Genomic DNA, 23,665 nt, shown 5'->3' with positions numbered 1-23,665 from the left:
ATAAGACGTCCTAGGTTGGGTGTTTAGTTAGTTGCATCCAGAAACAGCTTAATTTAGAATCTATCTACTCCCACTATTAGTATTAGTACTACCACTTGCTTACTAGGATTTACTGCAATGATTACCTAACTGGTCTTCCTACTTCTACCCGGGAATTCTAAGCCAGGGCCTAATGAAAAATGCTGACCATTATTACACCTACAATTTCATTTCAAACAGAACTGAATTTTGGAAAATGATTATGAAAAATTACAGGGGAAAAAAGGGTCATCACTAACAGAAACATTTATGTCTGCATCACTAAAAACTTCTACAATGGAGCAAATTTGCTGTAAACTTCATTTTTTCTGTACATCTACTCAACTAAAATTTAAGGAGCACGTATGTGAGACTATATTAAGTGCTACTAAAAGAGAAACCCAAAGTTCTGTAGAATAGTCCCTTCCATTGAGGACATTTTTTGTTTTGTTTGGAACCACTTCCTGAGTGACTATGGGCAAATGATTCAGCATCTTGGTGCTTCATTTTCTTCATATGTGAAATGCACATGATAACATTAACTATCTCAGGGCTGTTGTGAAGATTAACAAATACAAATAGCTGAGAACAATGTCTGATACATAGTAAACATCAGTTATTAAGGGGAGGTAAGGCAACTTCCATATAAGTGGTAGCATGACTCAGAAAAAAAAAAAATTGATTACTACCACCATATTATCACATGCTAATCTTCAGTTCAACCCTGCAGGAATTCTTTTCACTTTACAGAAGAAGAAAACCATTAACAGGCTGTTCTGAAACTTAATACACAACTAACAAGTGGTCTAATTACGAGTCAAAACTTGAAATAACATCATAACCTATACACTTTCCAAAATACCAAGCAGGAAACCCAAGAGTCAGGACACCTGGATTCTAGCTCTATATCTGCCACCTATTAGCTATTGCAATCCTGGGCCCTTTTACTTCCTTACTGTGAGATTGTTTTCTATTTGATAAAATACTTACAATAAACAGGCCTGTCATCCCTGTTTCACAGGGTAGGTCACTGCAAAGGTCAAATGAGAGAAATTTATAAATTGTAAAATTTCAAAAAATAAATTCTTTCATCTGCCTAATCTCATTTCCTACTTTGGATGTGTTTTATTATCCTATGCCAAATACCAATTTTCAGGTACCTAATCCTTAATAGCAACTACCCAAATTTTGATATTTAATTAAGGACAAAATACTGGATAACTACAAATAACCCATTAAAGCCTCTGCTCATCTCTCATGAGGTTTCAAAATTATACCTCAATAATTTAAATTAATCACATCATGTGGTCATCACTCAGGCCATCACTTAATAGTGTCAGTAATCTGACACTGTTCGACTGACCACATCCTGTAACCACAGACCAAAATATTGAGAAAATGCACATCAAAATACTTCTTAGCAGGTTACAACATTAACATGGCTACCTGTGCTTCCTTATATTTACAAAAATGTTACTTATCCATCCAAAACTTTTATACTTTCCAAAGTTATTTGGTGTCTCTTATTCCATTTGATCATCTAGCAGTTCTGTTAGGCAGGCAAGGTAGGTTTAGGCTTATCTTAGAAGGAGAAACATATTTATGTTCAAAATCGTTTTTAAGTATAACTTGTATTTCAGGTCACCAACTCCTATTTTGGTACCTGTACTGCACTGTTTACATAAATTTTACATTTGAAATTACTCAACACTACTGACTGAGTGTAGTTCTTTTTACATTTACATTTGAAAATATTCCTAAAAAATACCCTGTATATTTGCTTCATTCTAAGTCATGAGAAAGAATCCTTTGCAAACCAAATTAAATCTCCCATTCACCAAAGTAGATGTGGCAACAGCTACCACTCTGTGAAAAGTCAGTTGTATTAAATGAGCCTGTAGTACCTGAAAATACGCACTTGTTGATAAAGTATCTTGAGCCCACTTCCCCAATTTTAATAGAAGACACCATTCTTAGAACTATGATTAAATCACTTTGGACTTTGAGTACCAATAATACTCTAACAACCATTAATAATATTATTAATGGCTCAGGAACTAAGTAAATTACAGCAATTTAAAATGATTAATATTTTTAAAACACAGGTTTTGAAAGGTCACCTTATAAATGTCAGCAAATGTTGCCTAAGCTATCAAAAATACAGATGAGATTAAGGTTCAACATGATGTAAAACAAATACCTTATAAAATAGAAGTAACAATTAACTGATGTGGTTTAAGAAAAGTACTGAATTGGGAACCAAGTTAAATCTGCTCCAAATCATTTAACCTAAGCCTCACTCAGTTAACATTAAAAAAAAAAGTTTCATAATATAAAATTTTACTATCTGTATATAATAAGGTTTCGGAAAATCATGACAAGAAAATTGACTAGAGGCAAAAGATTAAGACTTCTGAACCAATTAGATCAAAACATTTATTTTTTGTGTTACAAAAACAAAAATAAATCCAAACAGATAATGAAATAAACACATTTTTAAAGTGTCCCATCCTGGGTTCTCTGTCCTAGAATTTATTAAGCAGTTCAAGTTTAGGTTACTTCAACACTTCTTCTGGATGCTATGAAGTCTCCATCTTATAACCATGTTTCTCTAGTTCAGCTCTATGATAAAACAGAAAGAACGACATCACCAGGAATTCTTTATAATAAACATTCTTTTAGAAATAATATAATCAATAAATAAATGAGCTAAGCCTGAGACACCAGTTTACAATATCACTCAATAGTTTTAGTCTCTAAAAAAAAAGAAACTACATAAGAAAAGTGGACACGAGTCAATAATAATACTAATAAAAAGTTGCTTTTCCCACTAGTTAACTTATATTTTATCTTCCTTAATTTTCTTATAAGTCTATTTATGGAAGAAATGTGACGGAGTTACTGCTAACCTTCAAATACTTTCCAAATGCCATATGAATGTTCTGTTCATAATAAATATTTAAACATAAGTTTTGAGATTCATTAACCTCAGGCAAAGTACACATCACTATCAAACCTTTAGGGATTTTATAATCATCATAACAGGTATTACTGTTGTATATGCAGAAAGAATAGCTAAACAATATGCCTTCCATATTGACATATATCTATTAGTAATATACATATATATATTACTAATCAAATTTATAAGTGTGTGAAAATTTTCTGCATTAACCATATAGGCAAAATAAACACATAAAATAAGTCATGGAATATTAATTAACTGAGACTTTACTTTCCTGATTTTAAATGTGGATGAAAATCTCAAAAGTTTATACTAGCATGAATATACAAACATGAAGATTTTTTTTATAATTTATCCAACCGAAAGATTCGGTCATATATATTGAGAATTTCAACTGCAATTGTTGATCTGCCTTAAATAAAATATTTGTACAAAAAAGTTTAGCTTTATGATCAATTTCAGCTATTTAAACTACCATTCCACATATCACCAGGAACTTATTTGACACAATTCAGATAAAAGTTTATGATGAAATTATTAGATGGCTAATTTATCATCCAAGATAAAACACTGAGTAAATTTAAAGTATGATTAATATGCTTTACATCATTACATCCAATAAAATAAAGACATTGGTTCTCAAGTAAATTTGGCTTAGACACCACTACACTATTCCAATGCAAATACATGACAGGAATAATGTATGGTATTTATTATTCATTTTTCAAAAAACTTTTCCTAAAATTTTTATAGTTACTCAGAATACAAACAGTGAGCTAATTTCCATGAATTCTATCAAGCCCATGGATTGTTCAAACGAAGCATTCTTGTCTTCTGCTAGGGTATATAGTATGGGCTGGTGGTATAAACACTGGATTAGGAGTCAAGAGTCCAGTGCCAGTATCTGACTCTGGCCCTTCCTTTGCTAACTAAATTACTTCCTTTGGGCCCTTCCCCCGCCACTCAGGCAACTGAAGATTATAGTGTCTGCCCTTCATTTATAACAACCTACCTCCATTGTTTTGAGAGCTAAATGAGAGAAAGTTATACAAATGTAATGTAGTATACTTTAAAATAAATAAGAAAAAGGAGGAAAAGCTAAGAGATTATATTTCTGATGATCACAGAAAACTCAAATGTTTCATACAAAACCTCTTGTTGCCAATCTTTAGGGAATGTGGTAATTGTCTTTGAATTTTATCTCATGCTAAAATTTTACACCTTATTTAAAATGAAAATAATTTCACAACTTTCTTAAACCTTAGCATATTTATTTTTATTTTAACAGCAGCAGCAAAAACAAACAAATGAACAAAAAAATCCCAAAGTTCAACCTATGATTTAAGTAACAAGTACACCAAATCTGTCCTTTAGGTTTGTGTCTATTGGCCTTCCTAATGGGAGGTGGCTGGTCGCCAACTGCTCGTATAAATTGTTTATGAAAACATAACTGCCAGAAGAACAGATGATCAAACACCGCATGTTCTCACTCATAGGCGGGTGTTGAACAATGAGAACACATAGACACAGGGAGGGGAGCACTACACACTGGGGTCAGTTGGGGGGAAATAGGGGAGGGACGGTGGGGGGTGGGGAGCTGAGGAGAGATAGCAAGGGGAGAGATGCCAGATGTAGGTGATGGGGAGGAAGGCAGCAAATCACACCGCCACGTGTGTACCTATGCAACAATCTTGCATGTTCTTCACATGTACCCCAAAACCTAAAATGCAATAAAATAATGGGAAAAATAAAATAAAATAAAATAAAAAATTCCCAGTACCCATATAGGTTGAAAAAAATAATAAAAAAATAAAATAAATTGTTTATGAAAACAAAAGAGATGTTGAAATGCTTTTCTATCAGCTAAAATCTGAGAGAAGATGAAAAGTTCTCTGCTAGAATTTAAAAAACCAAAAGAAAAAAATTGAAGCCACCAAGTACAAAACAAAAACACTAATAATCATAAGGCTACTGAATGGAAAAATCCAACAAAGACAAAAACAGAAAACCCCAGCACAACTGGAATATCATATGACATACACAGTAAACATACCCTAACTGAAACAAACGCAGCAGCATTCTTTGTGCAACAAACCAGAAAAAAGACCAATGGCCACCAGCAGATTTGAAAACTCCTCTTACTAATCAAAAACTACTCAGCTTTATGACAATGGCTATATCTGATTTGGTGAATCAGTAACTATACTGGCTTCTTAGAGTTTTTATGTAAGATGTGAAATAGGGTTGAGAAAATCATATTACTATTTCTCCTGACATATAAAGAAACAAATTGTATCAGAAGCTGCAAAAACAGACTGACTTTGAGTTACCTGGAAGTACTAACTGGCTTTATTCTTTCTATTTCTATCTGTTAAAGGTAATTACACTGACAGAGAAAGAAGAACATGGAAAGTGGGTAGCTTGCTATATGGACAGTTTTTATTTAACACACACTTACCATAGTCTAAGCACTTTACACATACTAAACCACTTAAACCTTAATAGTAACCCTAGCAGTAAAGCACTAATTATCATCTGAATTTAAAGTGTGAGAAAAGCAAGTCACAGAAAGGCTAAGTGAGTTGCCCAAGGTTCATATGGCCAAATAGGAGGGAGATCTGGGGTTGGAACCCCAGCAGTCTGATTCACACTGGAGTCTGAGATGTCTCTCCACTGTTAAATAGGATTAGGACCAAATAACATCAGAAAACAGTGAAACCCATCTTACCATGGCTTATGATACTATGTTAAGGGTTTCCATGTACTTTACAGAAAAGACTAGGAAGAATATCTTTGTGTGAGGCTTATTAATTAAGATAAATTTTTTAAAGCAAGGATTGTCCGAGGCTGTGGTAGTCACATGTGGCTATTTGAATTAAATAAAACAAAAAATTCAATCCCTTAGCTGCACTAGCTGCATTTCATGTGCTCAATAGCCACATGTAACTGACTGCTTCCATACAGCAGTTTCTTAAACACTTCCATCACTACAGTAAGCTCTATTTGGCACCACTGGCAATGTGGCAACAACCTTAGTGAGGAAAAAACTCATGACTCAAATGGGGAAATAAAAAAAAATCTTATTCACTAATGGAAGTATCAAGATTTATGTACCTAAGGCAAAAAAAAAAAAAAAAGTATATACCTATAGAAATCCAGAAACCTAAAGGCAGAAATACAACAGAGTACATAACAGCACTGTAGAGGTGTACTATAAAAACAGTAAGCCACAAATATATAATGTTCTATTTCTAAACAATAAAAAGGCAACACGTAATGATGAGAAATCCAATTATCAATACATTTACTACTGAAAGTTTCCTGGTAAAAATTATAGTATTCAATAATGTAGTAATTAGGTTAAGAGAAAGTGCTAATGAAAGACAAAAGAAACAAAACGTTAAAGAAATTTGACTATTTTGAATGTCAAAAGAAGAAAACTTATATAGTCTCAACTTTAAAAATGTCAAAAGCATATCAGGAAAAAACCTCTGACATGTGTTTAAGAACACAGAGTAGGGATCAATAGCATTTGGAAGACCTGAAAATAAATAGTCCAATAGCATAATGATGGCAAGGAGGAACAAAAGGGAATGCATATTTTTCAAAAGGCAGTAGGGTGTTCTCTAATGTGAGGACATAAAACAAAGACAAATGTAAAAAGAAAGTGCATGAGCTTGTACACATAGAATTAATTTGATCCTCGAATAAACTGAAATCTGTAAAAATAACAAAAGGGGCTTTTAAGAGCCATACATTGATCATGAAGAATGAGAAAGAGCAGGTCCAATGCTTGGGACAGATGATGTAACATTAGCAGATTTTAGGGAAAAAGTAGGATTATTGTTCAATAGCTATCATTTTTATCTTGTCCATAAAACTATAATAGGAAAAACAACCTTATTAAGACAAAATTGAAAACTAAGACAGGTAAGATAACTGCATTAAAGCAGTTTAAAGTCTCAAGGCTCTGAATAACTATATCTAAGGGTACTGAAAGAACCATAAGATGTAGGCAAAAATCAGTCAGCAATACTTGAGAATGGAAATGAAAAACTGTAGAAGTATCAGAGTAAAGTGAAAGGTAAATTGTAGTATTTCTAAAAAGGAGAAAAACAGACGGGTAAAATTATTAACAGTTTCCAACAAAATTCTCTAAGTCTTTAGAATATAGAGTTTTGAGCCAATAAGAAAATAAAATGCATTGTAGGAGCTGGTGCTACTTTATCACTATTAGAAATCAAATTTTAAAAATTTATTATAAACTATTTCACTTTCTTTTTGAACAAGCTTACTAGACTAGTAAATTAGAAGACTGGAACACATAGACCTTCTATATCTTTACTTGAGCAAAGTATGTGACAGTCTATTTATTCTTGCAGCCAAGACAGATAAATATATGCTGAATCAAAATAAAATTAGGAGAGAAAAAAGTCATTTCAACAAATGGTGCTGGAACAACTAGACATCTACATGCAGAAGAATGAGCTGAAGCCCTATTTCATAACATATACAAAAATTAACCCAAGACGAAGACCGACATCTAAGAGTTAAAAATTACAAAGCTCTTAGAAGAAAACATAGAGATAAATCTTCATTACCTTGAATTTGCCAATTAATTCTTAAATACGATACCAAAGGCAGAAATAACAAAAGAAAAAACAGACTTCATCAAAATTAAAAACTTTGTGCAAAAGGATACTATGAAGAAACTGAAAGACAACCTAACAGAGTGGGAGAAAGTATTTGCAAATCACTTATTTGATAAAGGCCTACTACCCAGAATATGTAAGGAAGCCTTACAACAATAACAAAAAGACAAACAACTCAGTAGTAAAATGGGCAAGGACTTGAACAGACATTTCTCCAAAGAAGTATACAAACAGAACAAGTATATGGAAAGATTAGTCATTAGGGAAATGCAAATCAAAGCTGCAAAGAGATACCACTTCATATCCTTCACTTACAGGACGGCTATAATTTAAAACAAAAAAAGAAAAATAAGTTTTGGCAAAGATGTGGAGAGACTGAAACCTTCACACCCTGCTAGTATGAATGCTAGTAGGAACATAAATTGTTCAACTGCTGTAGAAAACAGTTTGGCAGTTCCTCAAAAAGTTAAATATAGAATTAATGTGTGATCCAATAATTCCACTTGTGTGTGTGTGTGTGTGTGTGTGTGTGTGCTCAAAAGAATCGAAAACAGGTACTCAAATATATGTACACATATGTTCATAGCAGCACTATTCACAATAGCCAAAGTGTAGAAACAGTCTGAATGTCCATCAACTGACGAATGTATAAAACGTAGCATATCCATACAATATTATTGTAAATTGGAATACAATATACAATATGGAACATGTATATAGAATATTTTGCAGCCAAAAGAGGAATGAAGTACTGATGCATGGTACAACATAAATGAACCTTGGAAACATTATGCTAAGTGAAAGAAGGTATGCACCCAAGGCCACAATGTTGTACGATTTCATTTATATGAAGCATCCAGAATAGGTAAATCCTTACAGACAGAAAGCAGATCAGCAGCCGCCAGGGGTTAGGGGAAGAAAGAACGTGGAATGACTGCTTAACAGATACTGTGTTTCCTTTTGGGATGCTGAAAATACTGGAACTAAATAGAGATGATGGTTACACAATATTGAGGATGTACTAGAAGCCACTGAACTGTCCACTTTAAAATGGTTAATTTTATGTTATAAATAAATGAAATCAGGCAGATTTATACATGAATATGATATAGTACATTCTCACAAGCTCAATCTCCATTCCAGTTTGAGAATCACCAAGGTACCAGCACTCTATGACTCTAATTTCTGCTGAGATATTTGATATTGGTAGAAAATTAACACTGACAGAATTAAATCCCCAAGGGTAAAAAATAGCAAATATGCTTCTATTCTTCTACCTTTGTAAAAGGACTAGAAAGAACAAAAGTTGCATGATATGCAATTACACAAAGTGCTCATGTTTAGAATCACAGGAGATGAAGACAGTATGTCTTACTTTACATAATTCAAAAATCCTATTTCAAAGATTAAGCAGTTTTTAAGAAATTAATTATTTACGTAAATTACGTATTCCATGCTTATAAATAATACTGAGCTACAATAAAAATCTGGCTTAAAACTTACCGTAACTGATTAGAGAAGTCATCCTCTACATTGTCATCATCCCAATTATCCTCCCAGACATGTGCATCTTCATCTTCATCTAGGCCAGCCCAGTCTAAAAATAGAAACAGATGCTGTCTAAATATTTCTCACACATTTCCACAATTAAAAAAACTTTGAAAAGCTTGCTTATGAACACTCACAATTCAAAAACAGCTAGTATCATATCCATGAAAAATGGTATATTCCTTAAATCTTAGTTTATGCTGTCTAGTTCTCTCAATTCTTGAGTTTGCAGATAATCTAAAACAGAAGTTAATACAAAAAATTCTACTTGCAATGAAAACTTGTAATTTCAGGAGGATATTTACTTTGCTGATTTGTCTTTGAACGCATTTTTAGAAGGTCCACTTCACAATCTTTCAAAACACAACACCAACAACCCTAAAGCAAGTTGAGTGGCAGGAAGATACCAGTGTGGAATTGAAAACTGCAAAACACAAGGATAACTCATACACAAATATTTAAAAGTAGACCAAACCATAAGCCACCACTAGTATCTAATATAGTTGATACAACATTTAGATTTTCAAAGGAAGAACAAACATAAACATGGATAGAGAAGAATATTGTAGTTTTTGGTTTTCTAAATTTTCTTCCTCCCTTTGGTAGTGGTAGAGGGGTGGTTTAGATTGAGATTTAAGCTTTTGTTTAGAATAGTGAGAAAGTACATAAGTATTACCATTATTCTCTAACTTCAAATCTCAAGCTCTAAATATGCTATGTGGGTTAACCCTGGAAATAGAAATTATCTGTTTTATAGTTATTTTAAGGAGTCTTTAAAAAGATATCCAATGGAGTATAATGCTACAAAAAATAAGTTAAATAAACACTAGATACTGTGTTCTTGAGTAAAGGGGGTGATATAACTCAAAAATCACAATGGAACTATTTCAAGGTTCTAAGACAACAAGCTTCTTCTCAGCCTGAACCACTTCCAACTAACCAGCATCCTAAACTGTTAAGTGCCATTTCCATTGGCACTAGTCCCTAAAAAGGAAATGATCACGTGACAAAAGATTCAAGCCAGAAATATAAAATAATATTTTGACACTTTTCTGCTAACCTTGTAAGTCTTTGAAAAATAGTGTAGAGCCTTATCTTTTAAAGCAACTATCTTTTAAGAAACAAATTTTTTCCCTCTAATTATGATTTGATTCAAAGTGTTGATTTCAATAGTTATTAAGTGATCTCCTCGAGTTGACTTTACTACTTTTAACGTAGAGAGGGGAAAAATATTAAGAATGGTGCAATGTTTTTTAGTTTTCATGTTAAACTCTGATAATCATTTAGCACAAGGATAAAGCATCTCTGCCTCCTCTAACAGCCATCTCATGCTATTTTAATGGCAGAGAAAGGAAAGGAATAAAGACCCAGGAAAAAGGAACTGGCTCACGAAGAGGGGGAAAAAAAGAGTACTGTGGGCAACATTTTAGGTAGAACATATATAAAAAGATTCATGACAATAGCTCTGTATTTCTTTGGTATTACTATATAGTAATACTAAATAACATATATAAAAAGATTCATGACAATAGCTCTATATTTCTTACTACATAATTATGACACTACTAAGTAAACAAAGATGAAAGAGTTGGCCAAATTCTTCGTTAATCATCTGATAAATCTGGATAAATTCTGTAGCCTTAATACCATTATCCTAAGCAGTAAGAAGTACTGATGTCTATGTAATAGCACACCATCCTTCCAGTCATCATAGATGAGGAATCTGAGAAATAACCTCTTTTCTATTATAACTTATTAAGCAATTAAAAATTAACAAGCACTAGTAAGAAAAAAAGTGCTAACACTGACAAACCAGAATCTATAATGTTTTAATGGAGATTTCTAAAGTTTATTAACTAGGATTATGTACTTAACTATATTACGTTAAAAGCTTACGTAATAGGGTATAACGCCCAAAACAGTATGTATAGCACTTACAAATTCTCTGTATTATATAAAAATGTTACAATATATGTAAGTTACAATACATATAAAACTTTACTCAGTCAATGTGTAACATGAAAAAGCCATAACTGGATTTAGTTGACATCTTCTTGGATCTCTGAATTGTGTTTTAGTTTTCAGTTATAACACTACACTGATCACCATGCAATTTTAATCACTCAGTTTTAAAGCGTTAACTTCAGAAATAGTTTTTTTTTTAAAGGACAAAATAAAACCAATGATACCTCTGATACCTGATACCTGACATGATACCTCATGTCTAATGCTATCCTTCAATATGTAGATGGCCTTATAAAGCATACACTTTACCTAAAACACTAAATGCATTGCCACAACTGTGATTATTCATGTAAATAATCACAGCTGTATTTACTTCAATGTGTATGCCTCCAGATGTGTACTGGTTTAAAAAAAAAAAAAAACCCTACATTTTAAAAAGTCAGAATTGGAAATAACCAATAACAGGTGCCTAATATGTAAGCTTCTAGCAATTCTAAATTATTTTATACTTTGTCCCAAATTTGGCTTTCTTCATATTGGCTAGTTGAGATGTGACTAGTTTGAAATTTCAAAAATCTGAGTTACCCAAGATTTCATACATACTTTATCTAAGTATCACCTTGACATTTAAATACAAAAAGAATTTTCTCTCAACTTAGAAAATTATTTTACTACTTAATTTCCCCTACCCTTTACCATACATTTTCAGTTTTCTGAAAGGCATGAAATACAGCATTTTTAAGAAAAGTAAAAAAGAAATTCCACTCATACTAAATAGGGTTGCAAATTTTCTATTCTACACCAATTTTCAAGAGCACCAAATTCTTATTCCATAACAATAAAGGTATTCTGAATATAAACAACCCAATCTCCAACCAAGTTTCTTCAAATATAAAATATTCAAGTATATACAGAACATTACATGAAAAGAAAAATACTAAATTTAACATTCACCATCGTAGGTGTGTGTAAAAGAGAAAAGCAACACTTACAAACAGCATCATTATACTCATGAGTATGATAATGAAGCCACACCATATCTAGTGATTCTAAGATAATTCACATGTGTTCCTGTTCAGGGTGTAGGAAACAAATTTTTTTTTTCAAAATTTCATTTCTGTAGGACATCATGATGCAAACACACCTATACCCTGCAGATAGATGTTCTAGTCAGTGACTAAGAAATCAATACCTAGCACTGCACTACTTTATTTTGTCTAACAAAGACCAAAACTGTTAGTAGAGAATTTCAAACAAAAATCATGCCATAAACAATGTTTGTATTACTGGGCTATTGGTGAGGTTTCAGTTATTTGTGTCAAAGAGTCTGAAACAAAGGCTCAAAATAACTTCATAATCATTCATAACTATACTTAAATTTTTCAGAAAGGAAATCCAAACCCAATTATCTTCACCAACAATTTAAAAAAATGTAAGTCTAGCAGAATGGTTCCGTTTTGTTGGTTCTCTTCGTTGATTTTTGATTTTTTAATATTTTAAGTTCTGGGATACATGTACAGAACATGTAGGTTACATAGGTATACATGTACCATGGTGATTTCCTGCATCCATCAGCCTGTCATCTAGGTTTTAAACCCCGCATGCATTAGGTATTTCTCCTAATGCTATCCGTCCACTCCCCCCCACTCCCCAACAGACTCCAGTGTGTGATGTTCCCCTCCCTGTGTCCATGTGTTCTCACTGTTCAACTCCCACTTATCAGAACAAGCAGTGTTTGATTTTCTGTTCCTGTGTTTAGTTTGCTGAGAATAATGGTTTCCAGCTTCATCATGTCCCTGCAAAGGACACGAACACATTACTTTTTATGGCTGCATATACGGTATTCCGTGGTGTTTTTGGGCCACATTTTCTTTATTCAGTCTGTCATTGATGTGAATTTGGGCTGGTTCCAAGTCTTTGCTATTGTAAACCGTGCTGCAATAAACATACATGTGCATGTGTTTTTACAGCAGAATGATTTATAATCCTTTGGGCATATATCCAGTAATAGGACTACTGGGACAAATGGTATTTCTGGTTCTAGATCCTCGAGGAATCGCCACACTGTCTTCCACAATGGTAAAAGTAATTTACACTCCCACCAATAGTATAAAACCGTTCCAATTTCTCCACATCCCCTCCAACATCAATTTTTTAAAATTTATTTTTTCTTTGGCCTCCTGAACCTGGAAGATTTATGATTTTATTTTTAATTCCATAAAATTCACAAAAGCCATTACTTTCATCTTTTCCAAGCCCTCATGCCCTAGATTCATCTCATCTTGGTTCCCTCATTCTGATCTACCCTTCATATTACTGAGTCAAGGGTATCCAATCTCAACTCTACCATGCATATTCTTAGACACACAAGGGCAAAATCACAACCCCAGATTTCTTCTTTTTCTTAATACCCCATATCAAACTAGCTGCTAATGCTTCATCACTTCTGCCTCCCTTACTACTGTGGCAGCATTCTCTTTACTTCGTTCCTAATAATACTTTATTTCAAGCCCTTAGTCCTCACCTGAGTTATTTCGACAATTTCCTAATCATCCTCCCTGATTCTAGTCTTTCTATCTTTCAAATTAATTCTGCTGGATTAATGTTTCAGCCTATTGCCTAAAGGAAACTTACACAGATCACTGTCATGAGCAAAACAAACAAAACATTTTAAAAACCACTTCTCATCTACTTAAGGATTAAGTCCAAACTGGTCAGCAGCTTAAAGTTTTCCTTGCTTAGGCCTCAAACTACCTGCATTTGCAACTACTATTTCACAAGCAAATACAATATACATACACACTTATTTTTCACATCAAAAGCATCTACATCTTTTCCCTTCTTTTGAAAAACCCTTTCCTCATTTCTTTTGAAAGCCCCATTCAAATGTTACTACCTCACATTGTACATAACTGGAAGTAATGTTTCTTTTGAACTGCGGTTGTACTTTACTATCAGTTGAAGGAAACCAAATTACATCTTACCCAGAAGCCCAACAGGTAAGAGAAACAAAAGCAATGTTGCTCTGGTTTAATTGGGGGTAGGGAAAAAACGGCTTGGAAGCCCACCTCAGGATAAAGCACTTCTGCTTGGTGTTAAAAACCACTGATCCCTCTCTCCCTTGACAAGTACTACTAACTAAGTTCAAAGACAAATATCTATAGGAGTCAAATTTGTCCCAGGACAGCCTCTAGTTAACTGTGAACTTGGATAAATTATTTAATTTTGCTGATCTCTAGCTATAAAACATAAACCTCAAAGAGCTATAAACATTCAATGACACTATGTATGCAAAGAACTTAGTACTGATAAATGGCAGCTAATATCATTCTCTCTGTACTTTTCAGTACCAGATTTATAGGAAACACTCAGCAAATATATGTCAAATGAATAATCTTTTATCACATGTTAATCATTGGAAAGGGAACTTGTGGGATGAGGGAGATGAGCAGAGAAATATGTCTTAGAATATAAACAATACAATTTCTATCAAACATTACATGTACAACAGAGTACACAACCAGACAAAGAATAAAGGATATTTGGTAAATTTTAAATACTTCTGAAGAAGAGTACTGCTGTTCCTCGGTATACTCAGGGTACCTGTTCCAGGACAGCCCAAGTATACCCAAATCTATGCATATGCAGATCCCACGGTCAGCCAAGTGGTAGTTAGCCCACTGTACAGGTGGGTTTCATATCCCGTAAATATTTTATTTCCTTTTCCTGTTTGGTTGAAAAAAATCTGTGTATAAATGGACCCTCACACTTCAAGCCATGTTGTTAAAGGATCAACTATATAGTTTTTGAAACTTTTATTTTCCTCTCAGTGTTTTCACAGTTCATCACATCTTTCAATAAGTAATGTTTAACAACCAAGTAGCAACATTAAACACTACTTAAGCCACAATTGCTTTACTGCTTGCTCATTCCATAGAACCAATGAAATAGCTAACTTTTAAATAGTTTTTCAGTGTTTAATATCCTGGTTCACAACTCTTACTAACCATCTTGATTTGGGGATTTTTCATTCCCATCTGTATGTACCCCTAAACAATCTATGTTATTATTCTGTGTGTCTTTCTATGAATAACCACACTACTGTTTATGTACTTGTGGAAAAACATTTAATAGCAATTTTTTTTTAATTTACAAGTTTCTAATACTCTGAAATAAACCAACTATCAAATAACTCACAAATTCAACAAGCTTAATTTTGAATATATTAAAAATTACTAAATACATGTCAGAAATAGCTCAAATTCTAAATAAATATTAAACATCATCCAAAATTCAAACTCCTAAGTACATTAGAGGGGCGAGAAGAGAGGAGACTAATGTTTACTGAATACCAACTTTGTGCCAGACTCTGTCATGCTCTTTTACATATCTATCATTGTTCTGAACTAAATCTTTGTATCCCCGCCCCCCTACCCAAATTCTTCTGTTGAAGCCCTCATCCTCAATATGATGGTATTCAGGAGGTAATCAGGATTGAATGAGGTCTTGAGGGTGAGGCTCTCATGATGGGATTAGTGCCTTTATAAGAAGAGATACCAGAGAGCATACACTCTTTCACTGGCCACAAGAGAACACAGTATAAAGGTAGCCGTGTGCAAGGAAAGAAGAGTGGCTTCACCAAGAACTGTATCGACCTATACTTTAATCTTGGACTCCCCAGCCTCCAGAATAGGTTAGAAATTAAATCTCTGATGTTTAAGCCACTCAGTCTATGGTATTTTGTTATGGCAGCCCAGGCCAATGAATACAATAATGTAATGCTTTCATGACTCTAATAAATATTATTAGCCATAAATTACAGATAATGAAATTGAGGATTAAGATGGTAACAGCTCAGAGACATAATGGTTAATCTCACTTAAAAAAATCAATCCAAATCAAATGATACAATTTTACTTCTCATTCGTGAGGTCAGCTATGACGACCATGTTTACTATTTATTGTAGCAAGCTTATGAGGGAAAAGGTGAATTGTAGATGGAAACATAAATGGCATAACCCTTCTCAAAGGCAATTTGAGGATACCTATCAAAATTTAAGACACACCTGGTCTAAGATGAGATGTCTAAGCCCAAGCAGAGCAAGGAGGGCATTCCTGTAGAGGGGCACCATGGTATGGCTGGTGTGTCAGAGCCTGAACAGAATGAAGAAGTCACCCACACTAAAGGAGGGGAGGGTGGCCTAGCATAAAATGTGGAGCCCAAGTAGGGCAAGAAGGGCATGTTTTGGGGGCAGAAAACATTGGTTAGGAAGGGTGATAAACAAATACACAATATACATAAGATAATGGAGGCAAAGTTTCTCACTATTGGAGAAGGAAGTATCAAATGCAGAAAGGGAAAAAACAAGAATGAACCCAGTGGTGTTGAACTGCAATTGGAGGTATCTGTGTGAACCCATGGTTTTACACACACACACACACACACACACACACACACACACACACCCTGTACATCCCTAGTTCCTGCCACTTAGAGGGTCTGGGAGCAGGAATATCCCAAAAGCAATAAACATAACCAAGGTCAAGACCTTGCCTTCTAAATACCGTTCTCCACTAAAAAGAAATCACATTGAAGAAATGGCTGATTCTAGGTATACAATTAGTTTGGAACACACCTTGTACCAAAATGCTAGGAAATGCACAAAGAATAATGGAGACATGACAAAAGGACACAGAAGACAGCTTGAAAGTGTTCTGCATATTCAAATACGGGGCAATCTGAGAATCCAAATAATAGTTACAAATTATAACCTACTCATCAGAATCCATGAGTCCACGCTGCTGCATGGTTTTTAAAAAATGAACAAATTACAAGTTTCATGATCATTGGAATACTGTATTTACAGTTTCAAAGTTCCTCCCCCCAAAATGCCTAATACAAAGGGAAAATTAGTAACCTAACAATGGAAAAGCCTAACAAACACCACCTTAATAGAGTGATCAAAGTGAACATCCCCAATAATTAAACAAGTGAGAATGATGTTCCATCTAAAAGGATGTCACAAGAACAGAGCACAAAGACTACAATGTAGACCTTTAATCATGAGGAAATAGGCAAAGTTAAGGAACATTCTACAAAATATCTGGCCTGCAGTCTTCTAAAGTATCAAAATCATGAAAGTTAAAGACAAAATGAGGAATGCTCTCGACTAAGGAAGACTAAAGAGACATGACAAGAGAATGTAATAGCTTTATATTAAGACTCTAATGAGATAATGGGAGAAAGGTGAAAGGGATCTGTGGGTTAGATCACACAGGCTGAGTATCCCTTATTCGAAATGCTCGAGACCATTAGTGTTTCAAATTTTGTATTTTTTTGAATTTTGGAATATTTGCATTATATATTTATAATTTAGCATCCCAAATCCCCAAACCTGAAATCTCACATTGGCACCCAGAAAGCTCGAGATTCTGGTGGATTTCAGATTTGGAATGCTCAACCTATGGTAAGGCAACAGTGTATTAATCTCCTGATTTTTACGGTTGTCATGTGACTATGTCCTTATAGGAAATACACATTAAAATACTCAGGAGTAATGGCCATCAAGCTGGCAACTTATTCTCAAATGGTTTAGAGAAAAATGTTTGTACTGTACTTTCAACTATTCTGTAAGTTTGAGATTATTTCAAAATAAAAATTATATTATAAAAAACAAAAATGAGTCTGCCAATTTGATTTGGCAATTTTCTCTCTAGAAGTTTATCTTATAGATTAGCCCACACACGAAAACAAAGACATAAACATATTCACTATTTGTAACAGAAAAACAAAAAAACCCCAAGCAACAATAACAAAAAAAACCCTAAAGCTATAAGGTTATTCACTGCAGCATATTCCATTTCTTTTTTAAAAAAAGGCCAGGTTTGGTGGCTCACACCTATAATCCCAGCACTTTGGAAGACTGTGGTGGAAAGACTGCTGAGGCCATGAGTTCAGTACCGGCCTAGGCAACATAGTGCGACCACATCTCTACAAAAAATATGAAAAAACAAATTAGTCAGGTGAGGTGGCACATGCCTGTAATCCCAGCTACTAGGGAGGCTGAGACAGAGGATCACTGAATCCCAGGAATTCATGACTGCAATAATCTGTGACAGCACCACTGCACTCCAGCCTGGGTGACAGCACCAGAGCAAGACCTTGTCACGCTAAAAAAAAAAAACAAACAAAAAAAACACACATAAAAGACGCAAAAAAAAAAAAAACTGTAATATCTATTCAAGAAGGGACTAGTTAAACAGACTATTCAAGATGCACACAAGAACATGAGGTAGATTTTTATATCAATGTGAAAATGTGCCTGAGCTACATTTAATAACAAAAATCAAGTAGGAGGAAACCGTATATATAGAATGTCTTTTGTGTGTGTAATTAAAGGATATACACAAACGAGTGCAATTTATATATACATTCTGGAAGAATACTAAAGAAAAAAATATTTAATGTTGGTTACCACTGGGATATAAAAAACTTTTGGGGGGAATGGTAGAGGGAAACTGTTTTTAATTTATACTCTCATAAGTTTAAATTTTTACTATAATCAGTTACATATACAATTGTCCTATGTAATATGCTATAAAAATATTTTAAAGAGGAAGTTAAGTAACTAGCATGAGGTGACAAGCTGAAAGTTTATGTATGTTGGATTTCAACCTGGGCCTAATCCTAGATTCACCATGCTTATTCTATCCTGGGGTTCAAAAACTTTCTTCTTGCGTATAATTATCAAAAATGGATATTCAACAGGTACTCTGCCAATCATTATATAGATTACATATTTTATCTTAACAATTTTTAGTAACATTGAGTTTTCCATCTCTTGCTACCACCATGTAACTAATTTAAATGTTTGATGGTCATGTCCACTACATTACATTTAATAATGCAAAACAGCAAAAGCCCTTTTTGGCACTAGGTAAACTGACTAGCATGGTGTGCGATGGTAACAATACTGGTCACATCTACCTTCTACATTTAAGATTCTAAAGAACCTCCCATTGAATATTTAGTCCTGTTGGCATGTGATGTTGACATAAATATTTCTCAACAGCACTTTTCGCAGGGCAGTTCTTCTGTATGCAGGCACAAATTTAATATCATTGACATCTACCCACTAAATGCTGGTAGTTTTTCTACACTCCTACCTATCAAGTGAATATAACATCCAAAATCACTCCCCTGATTAAGAACCACTGTAAGATGTCATATTTTTTAAGGTACAAGTGATAGTGCCTCAGTTATTCCAGAATGCTGGCAGCATTAGGGGATCACTAGTCTGTTGTCTGCCTCAACAGACAGATTCCCATGATAACAGTGTCTTATCCAAAAATTTCTCAAGGGGCCACGGGGTGGAGAGGTGGTTAGTATTCTGCTCCTGATTTCTTCAAGACTATATAGCAATTTTACCTATTACAGAAAAAGTATAACACTTAGTATAATATCACTCTTGCAAATGCTATTGCTGCTGCAGGCAAACTCAATTTCATTCTAAATACTCTAAAAAAGCTTCTCGCTTAAAAACAAAACAAAACAACAACAACAACAACAACAACAAAAAACCTCTGAATTCTGGCATAGGAAGAGAATAAAAGAATCTAAAGGACCACTTGTTTTCTTCCCACTTTTACTCCCATCCACATCTAATTGTCAGAGAAACTAATAAAAATATTTTTTAAAACTCTTTCAATAATTTGATACGAAAAAGTAATCAAAGTTTTAAATAAATTATAGACTACTTCAATTTTTGACTCTATTACCACTAACCTAAACATACTATGAGTTGAGAAATGAAATCTTCTCTAGACTTTTAAGTTGCTCTCTGGTCTTAAAATTCCAACCATTTCAAAACTTCCAAAATCATAGTAAAATCAATCACACCCAGGATTCTGAATGTTTTCCTAATAAAGGCTGTTGACAATCAGTTTAAGTAGTCAAGAAGTTGAAGACTGTATATCATAAAGATCCTAAACATGATTTTTTAACAGCTCCTGCTTAATAACCAGTAGATTACACACCCACCAATTGGAATAAATTGTGAGGAACTGCCAAAGTAGCACAGATTCACAGGCTACAGAAAGGGTTAAAAATAAAAGGAGTATTTGTACCTTCAGAGACTCCTTCCAGATGTTACACTTTACACTGAAGGGCTATTGAGAGAAACAATGAGGCCTCCATGAAAACATGTTACATTAGTTTCCTTTTTAAAATAAAAATTCCCTTTCCTTAAAATGATTAAGTGGACATCCTACTAAACAGATTCTTATACAAGATTAAATGTAACAAGACTACTCCCATAAGAAGGACAATCTATTAGTCGAACCATCAATAATGACTTTCATGTGGCAACCTCTACCAAGTTACCCAAGACAGTGGATAAAATCCACTTTCTGGAGCACTGAGACTCAACAAAGTCTTTGAAAGTAAGATCTCTTTTAGACTGCAGAGATGTTCATAGGCTGCCTTAACAACAGCAATTTTAATTTGTATCTGTTAAGGAATTTGTCAATGACATATTTACAAGAAAAATAATTTTCCAAAGTACAGAAAGAACTTGAAAGTAAATCAGGGCATTAATAATTGAAGTGAAAACTCAAATACCAAAAGATTCAAAATAGGTCACTGTTTTAAAGTAATTATTTTCAAACTTTAATGTGCAAAACAAACCTCTTAGGAATCTTCGTAAAGCTCATGCTAATTAAGCAGCTCTAGGTTAAGGAATGATGAGATGCTGTGATTTCAATCTGATCCCAGGCAATGCCTAGTCTGCTGTTTCATGGATCACATTTTGAGTAGCAACAGACTCTAAGCCTTGACTAAGGCTAAAACATGACAGAAATGTTAAGATTCTCAGAAAAGAAATAATTCTTTGGTGATATTTTTCCAAGTTTGTTTTTCTTTTGGTTTTATTATTTATTAGAACAATTTTCATGAGTAAATATTGAGTGGTTTCAGCTTGTAGGCTGACTTTTTCACTAATTCAAATTAAGAAAAACTTATCCAAATCATAAACCAGAGAACAGGAGAAAGTTGAACAAAATAAAGGCATTAACAATGTTTCTCATTCTAAGATGGAAAATTTGCTGAATGAATTAGGTTCTACACATTTATACCCGAAGACAACAAATATTCTGTTAGGAGACCCATAAACGGTGAATTACTTAATGTTAATAAACCAGTCTGTTGTGAGTCCTTTGTCTTTAGAGAAAATATTTTCTTTGCTTTTCCTTTTGCCTTTTTGTTTTGTGTCACTGCTATGTAACTACTGACACTTTGAAAAATTGCTGCTCACAACATAAACTTGGAACAAGAACAAACTACACTCTGCAAAAGCTGATTAAAATTGCTGAAAAAAAATAAACTGTAGCATCAGGCATATAATTATCTCTATATCGTTTTTAAGCAATCAATTCTCAACTAACTACTCATTTTAAATGCAGGTTCGTTCACTCAGCCAGCATTTATTGACCACCTACTATGTGTCAGGCACTTTGCTAAATGTTAGGGATAAAGTTTGGATCAGGGACTCAGCTCTTTCAGATCCTGGCTTGGACATAATGGCAAATCGTGGTATTGCTTTTTTTTCTTTTTGTCTCTAAGCCTCCATTTTCTCAAGGTGATAGTGATAGATTATATAATGTAAATAAGTGCCTAACATTCCAATCTGTATATGATAATGAAGAATGCTATTTGAAGTATGAAGTTAGAGTCAGAAGTAGATTCTACCTGCAATAGGCCAGCTTTCTACTGCATAGCTCTATGTTGGCAGATTATGAAGCAACTTGAAAGTGACGTAAAGAAAACATGACTGAACAGATAAATCCACTACCAAAACAAAAAAACTAAGACTGCCTACAACAGATAATAAATTCCAGAACTGAAAAGAAATGCGCTTTGGGTTAGTTTATGAGTTTGTGTAACATGTACACTAATGTTCTCTTCCACTAAACAAAATAAAAGTACACTATAAATAAATAGAACAAATGTTCCAGCTATGTGGTTTTATGCACAAGAGGATCATGATAGGGTATACAACTTGGGACAATCTTAGTGAAGTAGTAATTACTTGATGCAACAGGATGTGTACACCATTAACCACAATTCTCTTTCTACCACCTTTAGAAAGTTATCTCCTTTTCTTATAAGGTAAATATTTACAAATCTACTCATAACAATTAACCAATAAAGCAGCCTATTTTGAAAACCTAACTGGTAACAGTGATCTCACAAAAAGAAGCAGTACAGCTAAAGTTAAGAGCTTTGGTGTCAATCAGGCCAGGTGTCCCAATTTCACTTCTATTCTTTCTAACTAGTTGTGAGACTTGAGGAACGTCTCTTAACCATTCCACACTTCAGTTTACCTGAAGAATGGCAATACCAGAGCCTACTTCCTGTATTTATGAAAGTGGAATATGCTATTACAAGTAAAGCACTTAGATAACTTCTTAAAAACAGCAGCCACTCAATAAATGCTAGCAATTTGCTATTACCGACAATGAAAAAACTAAAGGCCTTTAGTTTTTAAGCTAAAAAAAGATGTATAAGACTTAGGTTCTTTTTAAAAATATTTTATTTTTGTAGAGACAGGGTCTCGCTATGTTGCCCAGGCTGGTCTTGAACTCCTGACCTCATGTGATCTTCCTGCCTCGCCCTCCTAAAGTGCTGGGATTACAGTCGTGAGCCATCATACCCGGCAAGTTTTAGGGTCTTATAAAGCTTTAAGTTAGTTCACAGTTAAGTGATCAAAATGGTGAGGAACAGGGTAAGGCAGTAACGTGTATTAAGCACCCAACATCTTATCCTCCTATCCTACTTAATCAGCCTTCACTTGTAACGTCCTAAAGTTAAGCTGCATTGGCGTACTACAGACAATTCTATTCTGGAAAGGTTTAAAGGCAAAAAAAGACTGCTAAAACAAAAATAAAATAAAATAAAAATAAGAGAAAGAGAGGTTATGTAGACTTGAACTACACTTAAGTGGTGGGTAACCCAGAGGAACAGTAAAGGCACCAACTATCCCAGACACGGGGGTATGGGTCTGGACTCACGGCGGCTCCTCCCAGTGAGGAGGCCGAGGCCATTGGGCCTCACCAGTGAGTCCCAGCGCGACACCCCAAACCCGAAGCCAGGGCACCACTGAGGGGTGAGCCTCAGCGCCTCCACTGCCCGCCCCGGGGGTCCAAACTTCCAGCCGGTGCACCAAGCCGGCCCGAGCGCCCAAGCCGCTTCCACACGGAGGCCTGAATCACCGTCCGCACTGGACAGAAGCCGGGGCCCAGAGGTTACCTTCAGCAGGGAACTCTTCAAACTCGTCGTCTTCCTCTAAGAGACCTAAGTCTACCGGCTGCTTTTTCTCTGACATCGCGACCCTCCGCGCCCAATACCTCCCAGATCAGCAGGAAAGTTGAAATCCTCACGCTTCCTCAAGGAAATGCCACCGTCGCTACCGCCTCAGAGGCTGACGCTACCATAGAGACTCGGGGAAAGAACTACGGGAGT

General features: G+C 34.5%; 1 protein-coding gene across 1 annotated transcript; it reads right to left on the bottom strand.

The window, feature by feature from the left end:
* Positions 1 to 2,439: 2,439 nt before the first annotated feature.
* On the bottom strand, positions 2,440 to 23,660 carry SEM1 (SEM1 26S proteasome complex subunit). The gene is made up of 3 exons (XM_032252884.1): positions 23,453 to 23,660; positions 9,139 to 9,232; positions 2,440 to 2,640 (listed from the first exon to the last, which is right to left on the bottom strand). Exons 1-3 carry the CDS (start codon positions 23,526 to 23,528, stop codon positions 2,598 to 2,600), a joined length of 213 nt encoding a protein of 70 aa, XP_032108775.1. The 5' UTR covers positions 23,529 to 23,660; the 3' UTR covers positions 2,440 to 2,597.
* Between the last annotated feature and the right edge of the window lie 5 nt (positions 23,661 to 23,665).

This window comes from Sapajus apella, unplaced genomic scaffold (genome assembly GCF_009761245.1).
Source record: "Sapajus apella isolate SASKATOON/1434 unplaced genomic scaffold, GSC_monkey_1.0 scaffold81, whole genome shotgun sequence".
NCBI classification, from domain to species: Eukaryota; Metazoa; Chordata; class Mammalia; order Primates; family Cebidae; genus Sapajus; species Sapajus apella.
This window is presented reverse-complemented; position numbering and strand designations above follow the sequence as displayed.

Coding starts and splice junctions, on each gene's coding strand:
- SEM1 (XM_032252884.1), bottom strand. CDS start 23,528: ATGTCAGAGAAAAAGCAGCCGGTAGACTTAGGTCTCTTAGAGGAAGAC. Junction 9,233..23,452: donor TGAAGAGTTCCCTGCTGAAG/GTAACCTCTGGG, acceptor TTCTATTTTTAG/ACTGGGCTGGCCTAGATGAA. Junction 2,641..9,138: donor GACTTCTCTAATCAGTTACG/GTAAGTTTTAAG, acceptor GTTTTATCATAG/AGCTGAACTAGAGAAACATG.